General features: G+C 48.4%; 2 protein-coding genes across 5 annotated transcripts in view; one reads left to right on the forward strand and one right to left on the reverse strand.

The window, feature by feature from the left end:
• Window positions 1–3,073, reverse strand: FNDC4 (fibronectin type III domain containing 4). Of its 4 annotated transcripts, XM_007537808.3 has the most exons (7): window positions 2,612–3,066; window positions 2,320–2,455; window positions 2,129–2,244; window positions 1,651–1,855; window positions 1,195–1,284; window positions 767–888; window positions 350–604 (listed from the first exon to the last, which is right to left on the reverse strand). In XM_007537808.3, the coding sequence occupies exons 2-7, from the start codon at window positions 2,402–2,404 to the stop codon at window positions 569–571; spliced, it is 654 nt and encodes a 217-aa protein (XP_007537870.1). In that variant the 5' UTR covers window positions 2,405–2,455; window positions 2,612–3,066; the 3' UTR covers window positions 350–568. The 4 variants fall into 4 exon arrangements, with proteins under 4 accessions (XP_060042738.1, XP_060042737.1, XP_007537870.1 ...); XM_060186755.1 differs by lacking the exon at window positions 767–888 and having other exon boundaries at window positions 1–604; window positions 2,612–3,073; XM_016194643.2 differs by having other exon boundaries at window positions 2,129–2,455.
• GCKR (glucokinase regulator) overlaps window positions 2,403–21,627 on the forward strand; it is a 26,345-nt gene continuing 7,120 nt past the window's right edge. The window contains 16 exon segments of the mRNA XM_060188418.1: window positions 2,403–2,505; window positions 2,587–2,747; window positions 4,741–4,767; window positions 6,501–6,664; window positions 6,810–6,885; window positions 7,979–8,047; window positions 8,820–8,893; window positions 10,084–10,123; window positions 10,125–10,154; window positions 10,320–10,373; window positions 11,992–12,086; window positions 19,521–19,547; window positions 19,549–19,623; window positions 20,487–20,519; window positions 20,996–21,094; window positions 21,215–21,312. Coding sequence (XP_060044401.1) covers window positions 2,403–2,505; window positions 2,587–2,747; window positions 4,741–4,767; window positions 6,501–6,664; window positions 6,810–6,885; window positions 7,979–8,047; window positions 8,820–8,893; window positions 10,084–10,123; window positions 10,125–10,154; window positions 10,320–10,373; window positions 11,992–12,086; window positions 19,521–19,547; window positions 19,549–19,623; window positions 20,487–20,519; window positions 20,996–21,094; window positions 21,215–21,312 — 1,225 coding nt within the window.

Consider the following 21,627-nt stretch of genomic DNA (forward strand, 5'->3'; position numbering starts at 1 on the left):
TCCAATTTGTCCAAGAACATTTATTGGAAAAATGTCCAAGGGGGTGAGACCCTCCAGCAGCTGAAGGGGCCACCAGGAGATTGGGGAGCACCGGAGGCTCCGTGGAAGACATTGGAGTAGAGCAGTGCAGTCAGTGTCTGGCTCCAGACTCACCCACTTTAGTTATACTGGGGTGTTTGAGGGGGAGGGTCCTTCTCCAAGGCCCAGAGGCAAAATGTGAGGGCAACTGGGGATGCTGAGAGTCCTGCTACAGGTGAGATGGGGAGCCCCCTTTGGGAACTAACAGGATATGGGGGAGCAAGTGACTCTCCCCTGGACCTGGGGGTTGGGAGGATATGTCCCATTGGACTTCTGTTCCCAGGGACACAGAGCCTAACAGACCTACCTTCTGGCCCTGCTCACAGTGGAAAGAGGATGAGTAGCAGGCCTGAGATTTTGGGGGTGGCATTGCTTTCTGGGAGACTGTGGGATCTTTCAGTCTGGGTGAGCTCATCATCTGAGGTGCTCCCTGCCCCCCTCCCCACCCCCAGATGTGACAGTGCCGCTCTTCCGGTTCTGGCTCTTCCGCTTAGACATCGATGGTGTTGATGGATGGCGACTTCTTCTGTGAAAGAAAATGGCTTGAGTCTCTCATTTCTGGGAGGTAAGGGCTTTCCTCTCACACCACTGCATTTGTTTTCTCTCTTTTTCTGCCCCTCTGTGACTCTTTCTCTGGCTCTTCCTGGGGCTCAAGTCACCCTTCCCACTCTCCCTGGCCCCACATCACCTGTCTGGTCCCCACTGGTCGTCCTTGAGGACTCTGCTCAGGTCCCTTCCCCTTCTCCTTGGGGTTGTTGGAGTCATTGTCCTTGATGATGTCATACTGGCGGCAGAACAGCCCGATCACAGCTGCAACACAACAATGCCACCTCAGCCTTGGTCTCTCCTCCCTTCTCACTGCCTTCAAGGGCAGGGGCTTGCCCACACCGCTTCTAGAAAACCCTTCTGGTTCTTGGTGCCCGGGGAGCCGCCACCCCCTTCATCTCCCTCCCTGGGCCCCGAACAGCCTTTTCTCCATCTTCTCAAACGTCTCTGATTGCCCCCCTCACAGCGAAGCATTTCCCCATGCTGGTTCGGTTCTCTCGTTCCCTTTCTCCTGACAACCTTCACCACCTCCCACTCCCTCCATCCCTGGTGGCCCCAGCTGTGCCTCACCAGCCCACATGAGCAGCACCACTACAATGATGACCACTTCCCCGGTCTGCAGTGGCCTTTCTCCATCCAGACCCTCCACTGTGATATCCCCTGGGAAGGAAGGAGACAGACTCAAGGTTATAGGGAGCACTTGGCTTGCAGACTGTGCAGGAGAGGCAGGGTGCTTGGAGCTCTGGTTGGACAGGTGGCTACCAACCTCACGGCAGGAGGGCTGCAGGTCAGGCCACAGCTGCTGTGTGCTGAAACTGTAAGAGCAAGCCTCTCTGCCGGCCCTTCCCCCAAGCCATTCACTCTCAGCTTGTCTATCCCAGCCCCCTGTTTTCCTCCCTTTCCTGGCAGTACAATGAATTCACCCATCTAAGCTAGAATGGTGCCTGCTTTGGGAAGATAAACAGGAGCCTCAAGGTGAGGTTTGAGGGGAAAGGAGTCTGAGGAGTCAAAGCTGAGGGTCCTCACCTGGGCTTGAGCTGTTTGACGGTAGCCGGTCAGAACCTTTGAGCGTTCGGAAGTGCACCCGTGGCCCAGGTGGGCTCTCTCCCCGCAGGCCAATACTCCTGACCTGCACGGTATAGTCGCTGTCTTCTGCCAGGCCCCAGAGGGCACAGGCCCGGGTGGTGGTGTTCACCTCACGGATCACACGCTGCCCCGGGCCATTCTGTCTCTGCAGAGAGTGAGAGAGTGTGACCTCGACCCAGTCCCAGACCACAAGCTCCTGAAACACTCCCCTCCTCCATCCCCCAACCAACACTCCAAGAAGGGTAGGATGAAAAGGGCAACTTCAGCTGGGGGGACACTAGCTCCCCCCAATTCTCCCACCACCTGCGCGGGGGGGGGGGGGGGGGGGGGGGGTGAGGTGGGGTGGGGGTGGGGGGGGGTGTCAGTCCTGGAATGCCCAGCGCCCCAAGGGCACAGTCTGGGGGCGCCTCCTGCATACTTGCTGGGAAATGGAGTAGCCAATGACGATGTTGCCTTCTGGGACGTCCCAGGACACGGTGGCCGAGTTGGCTCTGAGGTGAGTGACTGTTACATTCACGGGGGACGGAGGCCGGTCTGCGGGCGCCAGTGTGTTAACAGGTTCCATCCAGGGACGCGCTCTGGCCAGCCCCCGGCCCTCCCCGTACTCACCTGCCCGCACAAAGCCCAGGTCGCAGCTGACCAGCAGGAGGACCGTGGGGCTGAGATACGGGGAGAGGGGCATCAGCGTAGCCATGGTCCACCCCAGCGAGGCACGGAGGCATCCGCTGGAATCCAAGCGGGGCTCCTGGAGGTGGCAGGAGATGGGGGGAATCAGAAGCTGCCCAGAACACCCAGGTGGGCAGCAGCTCTCCCGGACTACCCCCACCCCGTCCCCTCCGCGGGCTCTCTCCACCCCCGCGCCCCCCGCACCCCCAGGACACGCGGCTCTGCCCACACCCACCTCTGCTGGTCCTTGCGGTTGGTCAGGCCTCGGGGGGCTGCTCGGTGCCCAGGGGGCGGCCCATCGCCAGGCTCGGAGGCGCGGCCCCTACCCCATCCCGGCGCGGGCGAAGCTGCGGGCGCGGGGCTGCGGGGCTGTGAGGTTGCTGGGCTGCTGGGCTGCGGGCTGCGGGCTGCCGGCTGCGGGCTGCGGGCCCGGAGAGGGGGCGGGCCGGGGTACCCGGGCGGGAGGCGGTGCGACTGCCTCTCTGGCCCTGCAGCGTGGCGCAACCGTCCGGCCAGCCCGCCGCCGCCTTCTGCAGCGCTGGCCCGGCTCTCTCGCCGCAGCCGGGCCGGGACTTGCGGGCCCGCCCCGCCCCGCCCGGTTGGGGTGCTCGCCGCCGTCATCCCCCTCCCTGCCCCCCATCTCCCGGGGCTCCTCCCACCCCCTTCTATTGGTAGCCTAGCCGGGGGCCACCGGGTTCTGGGCATCCCGCCTCCCATGCTGCGCCCCAGGGGTATTTGGGGCGCTGGGGCGGGGGTCCCGGGCCCGGGGTGCTGGGCGAGCCCCGCCCTCTCCGCAGCAATCAGATGGGGAGACGACTTCCTTCTCCACCGAGGGTGGTGGAGGGGTGTAGCAGAGAGGAGGGGGTGCTGGAGAGAGGATCATTGTTCTAACCAGCTCCTACTTGTAGACTGCGTCAGCTTTTAAGTCTCTTCCCCATTCATGAGGTGATATTGATCCCCCGCTCGCGCTCATTCATTCTCTGCTCTGTTAGGCAAATATTTGTGGAGAGGCTCCTCCTCAGTGCCCTGCACTTCGAGAGCCAGAGACCCACAATTTCTGAATGTGCTGGACTTCTCGGCTGAGATTTCAGGAGCATCTCCCTGGGCCTCTCTTCTTAGCTCTTGATATACACCATGTGGCCAGGGAGAAACTGGTTAACCCGAGGTTCAGGTTGTCCACCTGTAAATCAGATCATCCCAGACCTACCCAGGCTGTTAAGACAAACTAGGGGGCAGCCTTCGTCAACTTCACGGCACCTTGTTAATGACAGTCGATCCTTAATGCACCAACATTAATTTTCATTTGTGTCCAATACACATGTAAATATCTAAAATTCCTGGAAGGGGGGCGGATAGCACAGTGGTATATGCGATAGACTTTCATGTCTGAGGCACCAGAGGTTCCAGGTTCAATTCTTGGCATCACCAGAATCGAGCAGTGTTCTGGCAAGAAAAAAGGAGGAAAAAAAGATGAGGAAGGGGGAAGAGGAGGAAGAAGAAGAGAAAGAAAAAGAAAAATAATATTCCTAAGTTGTCTCATGGTTTGGCAGCTGGGCATGACATCTGGAGTGAGAACCTGGGTGTGAGTCCCAGTTCTCTCTGCTCTGTGATCTTCAGTAACTGCCTTACCTTTTCTGAGCCTTGGTTTCACTATGTGAAAAATAAGTGTGTTGATACAGTCTTATGAATATTAATGTAGCCTGCAGGATACTGCATGGGAAAAATGTATTGTTCAGTGGAAAGCAGTGTCAGTTACTGTTGTATTTAGGGCAGCTACTTTGATGGCTCCATTTCTCTGCAGTATTCTATTTCTGTGACTCCCACCCCCTCCTGTAATATCCAGTTCAGCCTTAGCACCCCTGGGGAACAAAATCTTCTGTTGCCTCCCCTGTGAGAGGAACCAGTTAGGAGGGCAGGGAGGACTGTGTGTGCTGGGCATATGATCAAAAGATGACCCAGTTCTCTGACCTCTGCTGACATGAGAACCCTGACCTCTGGCCTCTGGGTGTCCAGGGATTCTCTAGGGCCTGGACCCGGTAATTGTGCTGCACTTCAGGCTCCAGGCCCTTGGGAATAGAGAACATTGTATCTGAAGGGCAAGAGAAATAAACCTCAGGGTGTGCTCTTCAGGGGCAAAGCAGAGACTGGGGAACCCTGGAGGCCTAGTGACCAGGAAAGGGTGCAGGCAGAGGTCTCAGAGGGGGTGGTGCTCAGAGTGGCCCTGGGACTTGGGTTAATCATCACTGGGACTCCATAAGGCACTGCTAGTTGGGAGCAGAGTCAGTGGGACAGAAGGATTTGTGTGGCTGAAGAGGCAGGCATGGCAGGGGGCGATAGCCACAGAACCATGCTGGGCACTAAGAGGTTTCCCCAAAGCCTGGCAAGTGGGAGGTGAGACCCCCATCTCCATATTAGCCTTCTGCCCAAATTCCTGAAATCATTTCTCATCTAGACTTCCTCCCATCCATGGTGTGTGTGTGTGTGTGTGTGTGTGTGTGTGTGTGTGTGTGTGTGTGTAATGCTGGGGCCTTGCCGGCACTCACATGGAGTGGCTCCAATGGGGGGGGGTAAGCCTCCGACCCTCCCTCACCAGCTCTAGTGACTGTGTGAATTAGAAAGAGGCATAGGAAGATATTCTGGTATGAATATCCATTTATTTGGAGATGAGTACAGGCTTTTATACTGAGTTAAACAAAGAACATTTTTCACATATGTCAGGAATTACAGGTTTCTTAAAGGTCAGCTTGCCCCCATGGTAGGGGGTTGGCATGACAAGAATTGATGAGATACATAAAGGTCAAGATAATTAGTTTCCATGATGCAGGCAAGTTAATTATCCAAAGGTATTTGAGAGAAGCATAGGGGTTAAACCAGTAAGGTGAGGTAGAGAAGAAGAAAAACAAAGCTTAATGTAAATCACAGATATCAAAAGACACAAGGAAATAGAAGTTGGGGTCTCACTGCTGGGTACTGGCAGGGGTGTATGATAGAGTGTGTTCTCCTATATGATCAAAAGGTGAAGTTATAGTGAATGTGTGAACTTTGAATGAACTTTGAAGCAAGCAGCCACTTAGTCTGCTAGCAAGAGAATGAACTAAGTATGAGAGGCAGTAGGCATTCTGTGAGCTTGAGAGACTAACAAGGAGAAACTAAGTCTGGGAGACTTTTCCCTCTTAGCTCATCCCTATACGGGAGAGGCCAACAAGTGGGGTGTCTTTCCAGACCTCCATCCAAGGATGGGAGAGCTCCCCTAAGCTCTACCAAGCTTTCACATAGTCCTACAGGGCCTCTCGTATGTGATTCCACTGCTCTCAAACCAACTTTTTCCTTTTTTTTTTTTTTTTAATATTTTATTTTTTTATGAGAAGGATAGGAGGAAAAGGAGAAAGAACCAGACATCACTCTGGTACATGTACTGCTGGGGACTGAACTCAGGACCTCATGCTTCAGAGTCCAATGCCTTATCTACTGTGCCACCTCCCAGACCACTCAGACCAACTTTATCTTCATTAAATATTTAATTAATTAATTTATTTTACCAAGTACTGCTCAGCTCTGCCTAATGGTGGTGACAATGATTGAATCTGGGCACTCTGGTTTCTCAGGCATGAACATCTGATGTGCAAATTGTCCAACCCTGTCTGTCTTTTTTTTTTCTTTTACACACCACACCACACCACACCACACCACACCACACCACACCACATATACACACACTTACTTGTTATTTAATGAGAAAGATATAAAAAGACAAAGAGATATAAAAAGACAGAGCACTGCTCAGTTATGGCATATGGTGATGCTGGGGACTGAGCCTGAGATCTCAGAACCTCAGGCATGAAAGTCTTTTGCAGAATCACTATGCTGTCTCCCCAGTCCTATCTGTCTGTCTGCATATCTATCTATCTATCTATCTATCTATCTATCTATCTATCTATCTATCTATCTCAGAGCTGTGTGACTTCACTGCTCCAGTGTGTGTGTGTATAGTATGTGTATGGTGTGTGGTGGTTGTGGTCTGTATGTGCTTAAACATTGTATGCACTGCTCTCCTACTCCCAGTTCAGCAGGCATGAATGAGGCCTTGCCTTCTGGTCTATATCCTGCCGCTCTTTTTTTACTAGCTATTTGGCTATTTAGCATCCCTGTCAATCACAGAGAAGTCAAATCCACTGACCCAAGGCCTGGACACAGTAGACACTGAGCAAATCATTCAATTTCTGGGGCACTGTGATTCTGAAATCTTTCAGGAGGAGAGCCCAGCCATGCCAGCATGCCAGCTGAGCAGGCCTGTGCCCTGGACTCTGAAAGAACGATACCTCGTCCTTTCAGATAGTGATCTCTGCATTTGGAGACCCTCATCATCCCTCAATTTAGACCCAACCCAATCCACAGTCTTCTCTCATATCTGGCCTACTGCCTGTTTCTTTCAGTGATTCTACAATGAATCATGGCGATTCATTGACCACCGTGGTGCAAGTGGCTGGGAAATTTCAGAAAATGCTGAAGGTTCAAATTCTCCTGAATTTTTTTCTTCTGCTTGTTTCTGTTCTTCGTCTGTTTCTCATTTTCATATCTCAGCCCCTTCCTCCTGGCTCCCTACTGCCACCTTAGTGATTCATAGTCATTATACTAAAAAGTCTATGCACAGTACTAGGTAATTAGTGCACTTTCATACCTGTTGCTCTCATGAACACCTGTGACACTGGCATCATTGTCTGTGCTTCTTTTTCAGATGAGGCAACAAAGACTTAGGATAGTCATAAATGCATCCAGCTAATAACTGCTGGGGAACAATGCTGCTATTAGCCATCTAGCTAGTTAGCTAACTATCATCTATCCGGTCTGTCACCTATCTAACATCACCTGTCTATCTACATTAACATGACAAAACTCAGTGCTAGAGCATGAACTTTGCCTGTTTGAGGCTTTGGATTTTTCCTGTTTGAAAAAAACAATGAGAAAGCTCTAGTTAGTTCTTTCTGGAATCGGAAAAGAAAGGGTCTGAATAAGTAGCTAGGTCTTAGTCGGTTTCTTTCTCCAATACAGTGTTTTGTTCCACCCCACAGACTTATGTTCTGTTTGCTTTTTCCCCTCCTTTTCTAGCCAGGGCTTTTGCTGGGTCTTTGAGCCTGTGCATTCCTACTGCTCCTAGCAGGTCTTTTCTTTCCTTTTCTTTTCCTGCCCCGCCCCAAGCACTTGCTTAGCTCTGGTCTATGGTGGTGTGTGGGGGTGGGGAGGAGAGGGTGGAGAGGAGGGTTGGTTCTGAAACTTCAGATCTTTAGGCCTGAATTTTTTTTTTTTTTGTATAACTTTTATGCTATCTCCCCTGCCCAGCTGGCTGTTTTTTTAGAAGATAACAGACAGAGAGGAAGAGGCAGCATACTACCACTCCTCTGCTTGTAAAGGACACTTGAACCTGGGCCTAGCATGTGGTACAGTGTGTGCTCTACTGGGTGAGCAACCTCCTCACCCCTCTGTTTACTTGTGTGATGAGAGAAGGACCAAAGAGTCTCCCTAATTCCTCTTTTGACAATGAGAAGAATCTGCTTCCCCCAATTGGAGCTGAGCCCTTGGAAACTGGGCATCTTTCCTCCCTTAGAAGTCAGAGGGAGGTGCTGGTGGTGCTGAGTGGAGGGGCACTTCTGGCCCGATGGCTTTCCTCAGTTCAGTGAGTTCTCTCTGCCTCTCAGGACACAGAGTTCATCAGAGCTAAGCTCCAAGAAGGGGGACCCTCCAAGAAAGAGCCGTGGCTCTTTCTTCTCCAGCAGCTGGATTTCATGTTAAATCCCATTTCTTTGGGGCCCACCCAAGCCCATCGGTCCCTTGCCAACCTCACTACATCCCATGAGCCCTTCAATTGATTCTCTCATAGTGGCATCACTAAGTATCAGCAGCCAATTAGTTAATTAATTAGGTGCCAGCAGGCTTGATCATGGGCCTGGAAGAATCATTACACAGCCTTTGTCCAAATTGAAGATAATCACTCCTTCCCCTTTATTCTTTTTTTTTTTTAAATTTTATTAGTGATTTAATATAGATTTACAAAGTTACATGTCAACAGGGGTATAAATCCACTCCATTCCCACCACCAGGGTTCTGAATCTTCAGTCGCCCCACTGCAAGCCACATGGGCCAGCCATCATCTCTACAACTATCTGTCTACATTTATACACAATTGTCCCACTTTTCTTCCTGATCCAATCCTCTCTTCCCCTCCAAGCCACCTATGACACCATTACTACCTCCATATGTCCCTCTCCTTTTCTTTTTCTGTCTCTGGGTGCTAATGAAGCTGGAGTGCAGAGCCCTCTTATCTTCTTCCTCCTGTCACTTCTCCGCTGCTGGGAGTATGGATCAAGGTTGTTTTTGGGGTGCAGAAGGTAGGAGTTCTGGCTTCTGTAGTCCTTTAATTCTTTCCTCACCTCTTCTCTCCATAACAGCTTTCCTTTAACCAGCTGATGAAAGGTCTAGGACAGAAACCTCTTTACACCTACCTCATTGCAGGAGGTGACAAGTAAGCCATGTTGGCCTCTGAATTTTCTTTATTATTATTATTTTGCTTCCAGGGTTATCACTGGGCCTTGGTGCCAGTACTATGAATCCATTGCTCCTGGCGGCCATTTTTTCCATTTTATTGGATAGGACAGAGAGAAATTGAGGGAGGAGGGGTAGATAGAGAGGGACAGAGAAAGATAAACACCTGAAGACCTGCTTTACCACATGTAACATTTACACTCAACCAGGTGCGCCACCACCAGGTCCCGCTTCACCGCTTATAAAGCACGCCTCCTGCAGGTGGGGAGCAGGGGCTTAAATCTGGATCCTGGCACAGGACCTTGCACTTAGTACTCTGTATGCTTAACCCAAGTGTGCCATTGCCCGGCCCCCCTTTGAATATTTTGCATGATTCTCAGCAACTGAATCTGAACCTTCTATTTATTGGTTTATTAAAGATTTATTGATTTTTTTTTCCCTCCTCCAGGGTTATTGCTGGGCTCGGTGCCTGCACCATGAATCCACCGCTCCTGGAGGCCATTTTTTCCCCCCTTTTGTTGCCCTTGTTGTAGCTTCGTTGTGGTTATTATTATTGCCCTTGTTGACGCAATTCGTTATTGGATAGGACAGAGAGAAATGGAGAGAGGAGGGGAAGACAGAGAAGGGGAGAGAAAGATAGACACCTGCAGACCTGCTTCACCGCCTGTGAAGCGACTCCCCTGCAGGTGGGGAGCCGGGGGCTCGAACCAGGATCCTTACGCCGGTTCCTGCGCTTAACCCACTGCGCCACAGCCCGACCCCCAGATTTATTGATTTTTATGAAAGAGAGAGAGAATGAGCAAAAAAGACTACCCAGAGAGCTGCTCAGTTCTGGCATGAAGTGGAGCTGGGGGCTGGAGCCAGGCATGCACATTCTGTGCCCTGACAGGTGGGTCATTCTTCCCAGCCCCCAGTTTGCATACGTTTCCTTTGTTGGCCATCATTCCATATTGCCTCACACTTGGCCCACTTCACATTTTTGTGTGATCTGACTACTTCATATGGGTATTGAAGTTTATCCACCCTGCAGTGCTCATCATGGTACCCAACACACACAACAGAGCTTATTCAATAAGAAGTTCACTTTTTTCTCTTAGTGCAGCCTGCCCTAATGGCCTCCAGCCTTCTGCTCCCCAACTAGTGCCAGTGACCTCAAGTCTGTACACTTAGGTCTTTAGTGGCCTCTAGGGAGGGGACAGAAGACAGTGCCCTGCCTGAATGGGACTGAGGAACTGAGGAAGGTCTGTGTTTTCCATTGACAGCCACAAACGCTGATGCTTCTGGGGTCACGAAAGGGCCAACATCCAGCCAAAGCCCATCCTCCCTCCAAGTCTTGACATGGCCCTCACAGGACATTTGTTCCTGAGGGCCCTCTTAATGATGTCACCTCACCTATTCTGTCCTAGGTGACTGCTGGGAAGAAGAGGGTGATTGTCATTGTCATTTTGATGGGACTCTATGTGAGTATGAAGGTATTCTGATCAAATCTGTTTTGTGGGGATGGGGATAGGGGACTAGAATTGCATGGAAGAGAGATCAACAGGATAGGTACTAGGAAGCAAAGATTTAGGATTTAGGATCAAGGGACTTAGGATCCTGTTTTATGAATGTGGAACAAGAGGAAGAGATCTTGGCCATCAATCTATTTAACAACCAAGGCATGGGGTCAAACATAGTGGGTAGAGCACTCACAGTACCATGCTTGAAACCTTGGGTTCAATACCCAACACCACATGTAAGCACCATAAAAACCAAAGGAAACTATAGATGATGAAGCTGTGCTTTGGTATCTCTTTCAATATCTGTCTTTCTGTCTCCTCTTCCTCTCAATTAAAAATTGAGAGATTGGCAAAATAGCTCACTTAGACAGTGCATTTGATTTTCCATGCATATGACCCAGGTTTGAGCCTGGCCCCCACAACATCAGAAGAAGCTTCAGTGCTGTGGTTTCTCTCCTACCCACTTCATCTCTATCTTAAAAACTCAGCCTGAAGTGGTAAAGCCCCAGTGATGACAAAAACAAAACAAAACCAACCAAAAAAAAAAAAAGAATAAGACCAAAAACTTAGGTTGGGGCAGACATTTGGTGCATCCCACATGCATAAAGTCCTTGGTTCATTCCCCAATGGATGGACTAGTACAGTGTTCAACAAAGGATGCTGGCAAGTCATCCAGCTGCTGCCTGGTTTTGCAAATAAAATTTTGCAGCTGTTTGTGTTGATGTATTGTTTATTGTCACTTTCATGTGACATTGGTAGTTTGAGCAGTTGGAAAGAGATCACAGAGCTCATAAAGCCTAACAGATTTGCTTTCAGACACTTTACTGAAGAAAACTGACCCATGGACTTTGCTCCTTAAAGTGTAGTGCTTGTGCCACCACAATAATTTCAGAAACTCAGGCCCTCAAGACTCCACTCCAGATCTACAGATTCTGAATCTGCTCTTCAATAAAACTCCAGGTAGTTTGAGAAGCAATGGGTTAGAGGAACCTGGGCTTCCTCTCCATTCTGCAGTTCTAGCATGTCTGATCAGGAAGCTGATCTTAGCAGTGCAGATGGAGAAGGAGGCACAAGGAACAGCAGGGAACTGACTTCAAGGAGCTGGTTTCACCTTACCATGAAGACAGTTTCCCACAAAAGGATGAATATGGGGTGATCTCACTCATAGACAGAAGTTGAAAAACAAGATTGGAAAAGAAAACACTAAGCAGAACTTGGACTGTAGTTGGTGTATTGCACCAAAGTAAAAGAGTCTGGGTGGGGGTGAGGGTAAGTCTCAGCTCCTGGAACATGATGGCAGTGAGCACCTAGTGGGGGTTGTATTGTCATGTGGAAATGTTATACATGTACAAACTATTGTATTTTACTGTTGACTGCCAACCATTAATCCCCCAGTAAAGAACTTTTTTTAAAAGACAGCTTCCTAGGGGGAATATGTTACAAATGCAGGGCCAGGGGCTCTCCCCTTCAAATTATGATCCCATAAAACAGGACCAGGGACTCTGCATTTCTAACAAACATTCTAGGGAATTCAGGTTCTCATGGATGTTGGACAAGGCTCTCTTCTCCCTCCCATCAGTCTCCCTTTGTGTTGAACCAGATGGACTACTGTATGGACAACACAAGCACCTTTGTGCCAGTCTTGGTTGGTTTCAACCCAATAAGCATGGCCAGGTTAGTCTTTTAGAACCAAAAGTGAGGATTAGCTAGACCTTCAAGGAAGGCTGGGAGGGAATCAGTCCAAATCTATCATATAATTGCAAAGAAGACAGCCAAATGCCAAAATTTAAAAGATTAGTTTATTAATTAATATAAGAGAGAAAGAGAGAGAGGCATCCAGATAATCACTCTGGCACATAAGATACTGAAGACTGAACTTTGTGGGACTATGTGAAAGTTTGGTAGAGCTTAGGGGAGCTCTCCCATCCTTGGATGGAGGTCTGGAAAGACATCCCACTTGTAAGCCTCTCTCCCTATAGAGATGAGCTAAGAGGGAAAAGTCTCCCAGACTCAGGTTCTCCTTGTTAGTCTCTCAAGCTCACAGAAAGCCTACAGGCCTCTCACATGTAGTTCCCCCTGCTAGCAGCAGGCCAAATGGTTGCCTGCTTTAGGGTTCACTCAAAGTTCACACATTCACTTCACCTTTTGATCATAAAGGAGGACACACTCTATCATACACCCCCGCACTACCCAGCAGTGAAAACCCCAACTTCTATTTCCTTGTGTCCTTTGATATCTGTGATTTACATTAAGCTTTGTTTTTCTTCTTCTCTACCTCACCTTACTGGTTTAATCCCTATGCTTCTCTCAAATGCCTTTGGATAATTAACTTGCCTGCATCATGGAGACTAATTGTTTTGACCTTTATGTATCTCATCAATTCTTGTCATACCAGCCACCTACCATAGGGGCAAGCTGACCTTTAAGAAACCTGTAATTTCTGACATATGTGAAAAATGTTCTTTGTTTAACTCTCTATAAAACCTGTACCCTTCTCCAAATAAACGAATGTTCATACCAGAATATTCCCCAATGCCTCCTTTCTGAGACACATGGCCCCTAGAACTGGTGAGGGAGGGTCAGAGGCTTACCCCCTGGTTGGAGCCACCCCACGTGAGCTCCAGCAGAACTCAGGACCTTGTATTTTAAAGTCCAACACTCTAGTCACTGTGGTACCTGCTGGCCACAGAGCTCAGAATTTTAAGGTCATTATGGGTGTTCCTAAGTCCAAGAGGTATTTGGTAGGATGGTTTATTTATCCTCTTGTTTCAGGAAGGATTGAAGGTGGCTTACAAGGATACAGGAAGTACTAGAAAGAACATGTTCAAAATAGGGGTTGAAGAGGCCAGAAAAACAGGCCAGAGGATAGAATGGTATTGGGAGAAGGCACATCATGCTCTGTGCTTGCACTCAGGAGGGTTCTGAGAATCCTTCCAAAGGAGGAGGGGATTTTCTGCTTTGTCCAGCTCCCTTAGTGTAGAACTCATTCCCTTTCATCATCCTAGGACCCCTTTGGTCCCCCTCTGGCTCCTCAAGTCCCACCATCTTGAGCTACTTGTGTCACCAACCCCCCCTTCTTTTTATTATTATTATTATTTAAAAATATTTATTTATTTTACCTTTTGTTGTCTTTATTGTTTTATCATTGTTGTGGTTACTTTTATTGTTGTTATATTGTTGTCATTGTTGTTGAATAGGATAGAGAGAAATGGAGAGAGGAGGGGAAGACACAGAGGAGGAGAGAAGGATAGACACCTGCAGACCTGCTTCACCGCTTGTGAGGCGACCCCTGCAGGTGGGGAGCCGGGGGCTTGAACCAGGATCCTTATGCTGGTCCTTGCACTTCGCACCATGTGCACTTAACCCTCTGCACTACCGCCCGACCCCCCCCAAATCCTCTTCTTTTTATTCACCATATAAATGTCCACTTTTGGTGCCTGGGAGGTAGTCAGTGGATAATGCTTTAGACCCTCAAGCATGAGGTCCTGAGGTCCAACTCAGCCATCACATGGGCCAGAGTAATGCTCTGTTATTTTTTCTCTCCTGGGAAAATAAGTCTTTTTTGAAGACTTTGAGGAGTCGAGTGGTAGTGCAGCAGGTTAAGCGCAGGTGGCGCGAAGCACGAAGAACCAGCGTAAGGATCCTGGTTCGAGCCCCCAGCTGCTCACCTGCAGTGAAGTCACTACACAAGTGCTGAAGCAGGTCTGCAGGTGTCTATCTTTCTCTCCCCCTCTGTCTTCCCCTCCTCTCTCCATTTCTCTCTGTCCTATCCAACAACGATGACATCAATAACAACAACAACAATAAAACAACAAGGGCAACAAAAGGGAATCAACAAATATTTTTTTTAAAACTGCCCACTTTGGGGTGGGGGAAATAACACAAAAGTTGTACAAAAAATAACTTCATACCTGAGGCTCTGAGATCCCTGGTTCAATCCCCAGCATCACTATAAACCAGAGCTGAGGAGTGCTCTAGTGAAAAATAGATAAAAAAAAAAAATCCACTTGGATCTCAGAAAAGGCCAGGATATTAGAGTAATGCTTAAGTGTAGTTCTTGGGTGCACTGCCTCTGGAGTGTTAGGGAAGAGGGGCCAGGGACATAGTTCAGTGGTAGAGCAGAGGACTTGCATGGCGTGCCTGCGGTCCCAGGTTCTATTGTCTGCATTGCGTATGTCAGAACTGAGCATTGCTCTGTTTTTTACTCTTCCTCTCTCATGTCCAAATAAGAGCAATTGGATGTGAGGGCGATCTGGCTGTGACATCTGTCACCCCATTGATCACCAGGGTTGATTCGGCTGATCTTGCTGGCTAGGCAGGTGTCCAATCCTTCCTCCATGTACCTCCCTCCCGAAGCTGCGCAATCAGTTGAAGAGGATGGCCTTCCCCGAATAGAGACGGACTGGTCTTCGGTCGAGGGTAGATAGATGAGTAGCCAAGCCCTCTGCTAGAACCTCCAAACAAATAAGAGCAATCATGCGATCAGTAGCTCAACAGACTTTTATGCTTGAGGTAACAGAGGCCCAGTTTCAATCCCCAGCACCACTATGAACCAGAGTCAATCAGATTAGTGCTCTGGGTGTGGAGTTGTACCCCTCCTACCCTATGGTTTTGTTAATTAATCCTTTCTTAAAAAAAAAAAAAAGAATGGGAAAGCTATTGGGGGAGGGGGTGGGATATGGAGATTGGGCGGTGGGAATTGTGTGGAGTTGTACCCCTCCTACCCTATGGTTTTGTTAATTAATCCTTTCTTAAATAAATAAAAAAAAAGATTAGTGCTCTGGTAAAATAAATAAACAAGTTAATAGAAATAAATCTTAAAGTTTGTTTATTTAAAGAGAGGGAGAAACACAAGAGAGAAACTATAGTACTGCTACATCATCTAGAGGGCTCCAGTGGTGCTATCCATGTCGTCTCCATGTGGTGCCAGGACTTGATGCACAGCAAAGGGTGTACTTCACTGGGTGAGCTATCTCCCAGCTGCAAGTCTTAAAACCGAATAAACAAAATAAGTGAAAAGTTTATCCAGATAGCTCACCTGGGAGGGGCCCTACCTTGCCATTCGCAGAATTCAGGTTTATTTTCTTTTTCTTTTTTTTCTTCATTTTTATTTATTAATTTATTTTCCCTTTTGTTGCCCTTGTTGTTTTTCATTGTTGTTATAGTTATTATTGTTGTTGTTACTGATGTCGTTGTTAGATAGGACAGAGAGAAATGGAGAGAGGAGGGGAAGACAGAGGGGGGAGAGAAAGATAGACACCTGCAGACCTGCTTCACTGCCTGTGAAGTGACTCCTCTGCAGGTGGGGAGCAGGGGGCTCGAACCCGGGTCCTTATGCTGGTCCTTGCTCATTGCACCAAGTGCACTTAACCCACTGCCCTACTGCCCAACTCCCAGAATTCAGGTTTAATCCCTGGTCCCATCAGCCCTGGGAGAAGTTTCCATGCTCTGGTGTCCTTCCGTCTCCCCCGAGATCTCTTTCTGTCTGAAAAAGTTGGCCCAGAGTGGTAAAGTGACAGCAATGATAAAAATAAATAAAAGTGTAAAAGATCATTTGACTGTATACCTTAACATACCAAATACCCAGATTTGAGCCCCTGCTCCCCACCTGCAAGAAGGACACTTCGCAAGTGGTGAAACAGGTCTGTAGGTGTCCATCTTTCTCTCTTCCTCTCATCTCCCCTTCTCTCAACTTCTCTCTGTCCTTTTAAAAAATATTTATTTATTTTCCCTTTTGTTGCCCTTGTTTTTTATTGTTATAGTTATTATTGTTGTTCTTATTGATGTCGTCATTGTTGGATAGGACAGAGAGAAATGGAGAGAGGAGGGAAAGACAGAGAGGGGGAGAGAAAGATAGACACTTGCAGACCAGCATCACCGCCTGTGAAGCGACTCCCCTGCAGGTGGGGAGCCGGGGGCTTACCACCACGTGTGCTTACCGCCTGACTCCCAATTTCTCTCTGTCCTATGGAATAATATAGGAAGAAAGGGGAAAAAAGGGGGGGGTGGTCATCAGGAGCATTGGATTTGTAGTGCGAGCAATAACCCTGGAGGCAATAAATAAAATAAAATAAAATAAAATGATAAGCAGATTCTTAGCTTGTGTGAGAGGTCTGATGTTGTAGGTTGGGGGAAGGTCTGGAAATATCTATTCTGGGATGTGTCTCTGTTGGTTCTGATGCACACTCGTGCTCAGAGCTCTGCTGAACAAACCTTCAGAGGGGTAGCTGATGAAGCTGGGGCCTCCTGTTTCTGGAGGGGTTCCAACCAGCTTTGTTGATCTTTCAAGAGCAGCTCTGCACATTTCAGGTGGTTTGGGGGAGAGAGATGAACTAGGTTCTTTCTAAAGTTTTTTTTTCCCCAACCTTTAGATTCCAGGCTTGAGTGTAGCTCATACACAGGTACAAGTGCGTTGGTGAGTCTCTTAACCTCGAGCCTTTGCGTGGGGGACTGTCCCCAACAACTGTGTCTGCTTCAGTGCGTTCTAATTTCAGGCACTGTGACTAAGTGAAATGAAGGATCTCAAATAATGTGGGCGTGGAGATTTCCAGTTGTTCCTGAAATCAGTGGCTCCCAAATTTGGCTGATCTTCAACATCGTCTGGAAGCTTTTTTCAAAAATACAGATTTTGGATTCCATGCCAAAACTTATGAAACTGATTCTCAGGGCAGGTATAGGACCCAGAAAAGGGTCTTTTCTTTTTAAACCAGATGATTTTTAATGGATTGTGACATTTGGGAATCCTAGTTTCATCTGTGTCTGTCAATCATGTGCTATTTGAGAATGAACCGAGGGCCTCATATTTGCACAATACTGCTGAGCAGTCTCCACAGCCCACTTTTTAGTCTACAGTTTTAGATATAAATGAGCATTAAAGCCCCTTGGTGCGGATCATGGTGCTCATGTGTGGGCCAAGGCTGGAACCCACTGAGCCATCTCCTAGTTCATGGGAATCTTGGTTTTTATTTTCCCTTCTTCTTCTAGCGTTTGCCCTTCTTTCGTAGCCAGTCAACAGTGTCAGGTTGAGCCTGATGTAAAGTTTCGAGACCTCCTTTGAATCTGGAGAGGTGGCAGTCGTTGACTATGTGGGTCATAGTCTGTCTGTAGCCTCAGGGGCAGTTCGAATGCACAATGTGCCTGCTCCCAGGCCAACTTCTTAATCCCCCTTTTTTTCTTAAATATTTATTTATTTATTCCCTTTTGTGCCCTTGCTGTTTTATTGTTGCAGTTATTATTGTTGTTGTTGTTATTGATGTCATCATTGTTTGATAGGACAGAGAGAAACAGAGCGAGGAGGGAAAGACAGAGAGGGAGAGAGAGAAAGATAGACACCTGCAGACCTTCTTCACTGCTTGTGAAGTGACTCCCCTCTGGTGGGGAGCTGGGAGCTTGAACCAGGATCCTTACACCAGTCCTTGCACTTGGCGCCACCTGCACTTAACCCACTACTGCCCAACGCCCCCCCCCTTTTTTTTCCAGAGCATTGATCATCTCTGGTTTATGGTGGTGCTGGGGATTGAACTTGGGACTTGGGAGCCTCAGGCATGACAGTCTGTTTGCATAACAATTATGCTATCTACCCCTGTCCTAATTCTTTTGATTTCAAATGTACATATAGAGAGGCAGACATACACACACACGCACACGCACACGCACACGCACACGCACACACACACCCATACGGTGGGGGTGGGGGTGGGGGTGGGGAGAAAGAGAATGAATAACACCAGCATTTCCCCTGGAACCTCCCAAGTGGTGCCAGGCCTCAAACCTAGGCCCTGAATATGGTGGGAAGATGGATAAATTGTCTTTCAACCCTGGAAATAACACACAACACACAGCCTGAGAGGTTGCACAGTAGATAAAGAGTTGGACTCTTAAGCTCAAAGTCCTGAGTTTAATTCCAGGCATCACATGTGTCAGAGTGATGCTCTAGTTCTCTCTCTCTCTCTCTCATTAATAAGTAAATCTTTTTTTCCACCCCGCCCCCAATAAGTAAATCTTTAAAAACAGATATGAACCACATGGTAAATACTCTCTTCTCTATTAGACCTTCTGTCTTAGATCTCTAGGAAGTTATAGAAGTAGTTTGAGAATGGGTTTTAGGAAGTGAAAGAAAGAAAGAAAGAAAGAAAGAAAGAAAGGAAGAAAGAAAAAAAAAGGAAGGAAGAAAGAAAGAAAGAAGAAATAATAAAAAAAAAAGAAAGAAAGAAAGAAAGAAAGAAAGGAGCCTCTTCAGGAAGTGGAGATGGGCGGGTGAGGTTAGGGAGGCCACGCATAGGGGTGGCTCTTGATGTCCTGTCACAGAAAGAGTTTCAGAAGAAATCTCCCCAATTGAGGTCGACTGAGGAAAATCCTCATGCTTTGAGAATACAAGGTTGCACTGAAGCCCATAACAAATTTGTTGCTCTCCTGCCTCGCTAATACATTGTTTTGCTCTTAATTTATTCAGCGGATATTTGCCAACTGTTGGGTGTTAGGCTTCTTACTTTGCAGCTTGGTTCTCTCAGGAAGAATTGACACCCCTCCCTCAGCTAGGGAGGAGTTTGCTAATTTGGGGAGATTTCCAGCATTTATTTCCAGGAATGGGGAAAACTTCTGATGGACCCCAAGACTGAAAAGAAGGTAGCACTATGGACATTCAGATGAGAGGCATTTCCGAGGACCTACAGAGAGTGTGGCCAGTCTGCTCACAGTAGAGTGGCTTGTACAAGGACAGGACCCAGGAAAGCTCTGCTCTGGAGCTGCAACCTTGAAACCCTGTTGGCTTTGTTCTGGGCTTAAATTGCTGAATGTACAGGTCCAAGAAGGATGACAGAGGACCTAGTGGGGGTTGTATTGTTATATGGAAAGTTGAGAAATGTTATGCATGGACAAACTATTGTATTTACTGTTGAATGTAAAACATTAATTCCACAATAAAGAAGTTAAAAAAAAACCTGTATGTACTATTAACCTTCATCCTGGCTACTCAGGGACACAGTGTCCCCACGAAGCCAAAGCACACTGTCTAGGAAAGTTCTGGCCTCTAATTCCAGTCCCAATGTGGCTTTTCATTCCTGCCTCCCATCTGAGGCCCTTCCTTTAGACTCACTCTGCGGGCAACAGGGATGAGCCCGCTGAAGACTGGAGCTCACATTCTACAAGTAGCAGAGCAGACACAGAAACTGCAGGAGAAGCAGGGAGTTTTTGTGCTCAAGCCTGCGTTGGGGTAAGTGCTCCCCCCTCTTACCCACCACAGGGCTGGCTGTTGCTTCCTTGGGGCCTCTGGTTTTAGGTTCTGTAACTGCTTGTTTAAACTCCTGGCATTGGGTGTCAACTGAAATGTTACACGTCAAATCTTACTTTTCTACTTCTATTGTCATCACAGCTATGCCCATCCTAACATTCTTAAATTAGTGATCAGTGAACAACACCCAAATGGCCTAGATGTTTAGATTTATTAGCGAGAAAAACACACACACACACATGCACACACCGGGGGGGGGGGGGGGAACCAGAACCTCATTTTGATATATGTGATGTTGGGGATTGAATTTAGGACTTTACACATGCAAATCCTGCACTCCACCACTGAACCACATCCCTGGACACAATTCTTTCTTTTTTTTGTGAGAGAGATGGAGAGAGACAAGAAAGAACATTGCTCTGCCATCTATGGTATTCTTCTTTCTTTCTTTCTTTCTTTCTTTTTCTCCCCCCCCCCCCAATTAGAATCTCTGGTTTCTAATAAAACAGTTGTATCTGTATTATATAGGATGATGCACCGCTTTATGTCTATTACTATTATTGACACCAAGGTTATTGCTGGGGCTTGGTGCAAATCCAAATCCACCATTCCCAGCGACCATTTTTTTTCCTGTTCTTTTTTCTTTTCTTTATGGGTAGATAGAGAGAAGGAGAGAAAGATAGACATCTGCAGACCTGCTTCAGCAATTGTGAAGCAGACCCCCTACGGATGAGGAGGGGCTTGAACCTAGGTCCTTATGCTTGGTCATATGTGAACTTAGCTGGGTGCACCACTGCCTGGCCCCTTATTTATCTATTTATTTATAATATATATCTGCATTTCAGGGAGTGGGCAGAAGGCATTGTTGTATCTCAGAGGTGGGGAGGGCTGGCCAGGTGGGCTCAGCCAGGGGAGTGGCAGATGTAATTAGGAGGTCCCCCATCAAGTCCCCTCATGGAAAGGAGGGGGCAGAACAGGGCTTCTGTCCTCCACTCTGAATTGTTGTCATTACGCCCAGGCGCCCTGCCTCCATACCTCATTTCTGCACCCCTTAGCTCTCCCTGTAACATCTAGAGGGCTCCCTGCCTCAGATCCTTTGTTTAGGGGGTTGTCCAGGTACTGCTCAGGGCCTGCTTTCCTCTCAGGCTTTCTGACTCCCAGTCCCCTGGCTCCCTGCAGTCTCTTGTGAGGAAGTCCTCTGCTCTTTGCTTCTCTGCCCACTGAGGGCCTTGAATCCCTGCACCTCCACATGGACTCATTTGTGAAGGGATATTGTTTCTCTTTGGGGGTGGGGAGGTACCTAGGTATTCAGAGGCACAAGGCCTGTCCTGAGAGCCAGTGACCTTTCTCCCAGATGCCTTCTAGGAAGCCTGCAGACATCTGAGTGGGCTTACCAGGTAACCTGTAGCCAGAGCTCCAAGATGGCTGCCCTGATGAAGTTGGCCAGCACTGGGTGCATGGGAGGGGCTGGACGTGGCTGCAGCCTGGGGTGTCGTGGGGCTCCCCTCTGCACACCCTCTGATCTCTGCCTCCCCCACTGCACTATCATCTGACGTGACCTCTGACCCACCAGCCTGGAGTGAAGAGGCCAAATGAAGCTGGTGGGCTGGCAGGCCCTGGGCATCCTGGCCACCATGGGAAGAGTGGGGTGCATACACACCTTTGGTGCTGGTGGGCCCCCATTCAGATTGCCTCCCTCCCTCCTCCAGAGCCAGACCTACCTGCCTGTAACCCAGCCCTTAGGTCCCTCCCTCAGTAGCCACCTTATCCTGTCTCCATGGGCATTTCAGCCAAAGCCTCCTCCCTTTGAGTCCTCATGTGCCAGTCCCTGTCTGGGCGCCATTATGCCGGGCTAGCTTCGTGGGCGGGAGAGAGAGATGACCAGGAACTCATGGCTGAGTGGTATGCAGTTCAGTCTTTATTCGTGTGGAATGCAGCGCAATCTAAGCTATCTCTAATCACAATCCTGTCCTTATATATACTCGC

Source organism: Erinaceus europaeus, chromosome 3, assembly GCF_950295315.1.
Source record: "Erinaceus europaeus chromosome 3, mEriEur2.1, whole genome shotgun sequence".
NCBI classification, from domain to species: domain Eukaryota; kingdom Metazoa; phylum Chordata; class Mammalia; order Eulipotyphla; family Erinaceidae; genus Erinaceus; species Erinaceus europaeus.

What these genes read in the sequence shown, in the direction of transcription:
- FNDC4 (XM_060186754.1), bottom strand. Translation starts at nt 2,404, where the DNA reads ATGGCTACGCTGATGCCCCTCTCCCCGTATCTCAGCCCCACGGTCCTC. An exon ending in GCTACTCCATTTCCCAGCAA is followed by an intron (nt 1,856 to 2,128) that starts GTATGCAGGAGG and finishes CACTCTCTGCAG; the next exon opens with AGACAGAATGGCCCGGGGCA. An exon ending in GTCAAACAGCTCAAGCCCAG is followed by an intron (nt 1,285 to 1,650) that starts GTGAGGACCCTC and finishes CTTCCTTCCCAG; the next exon opens with GGGATATCACAGTGGAGGGT.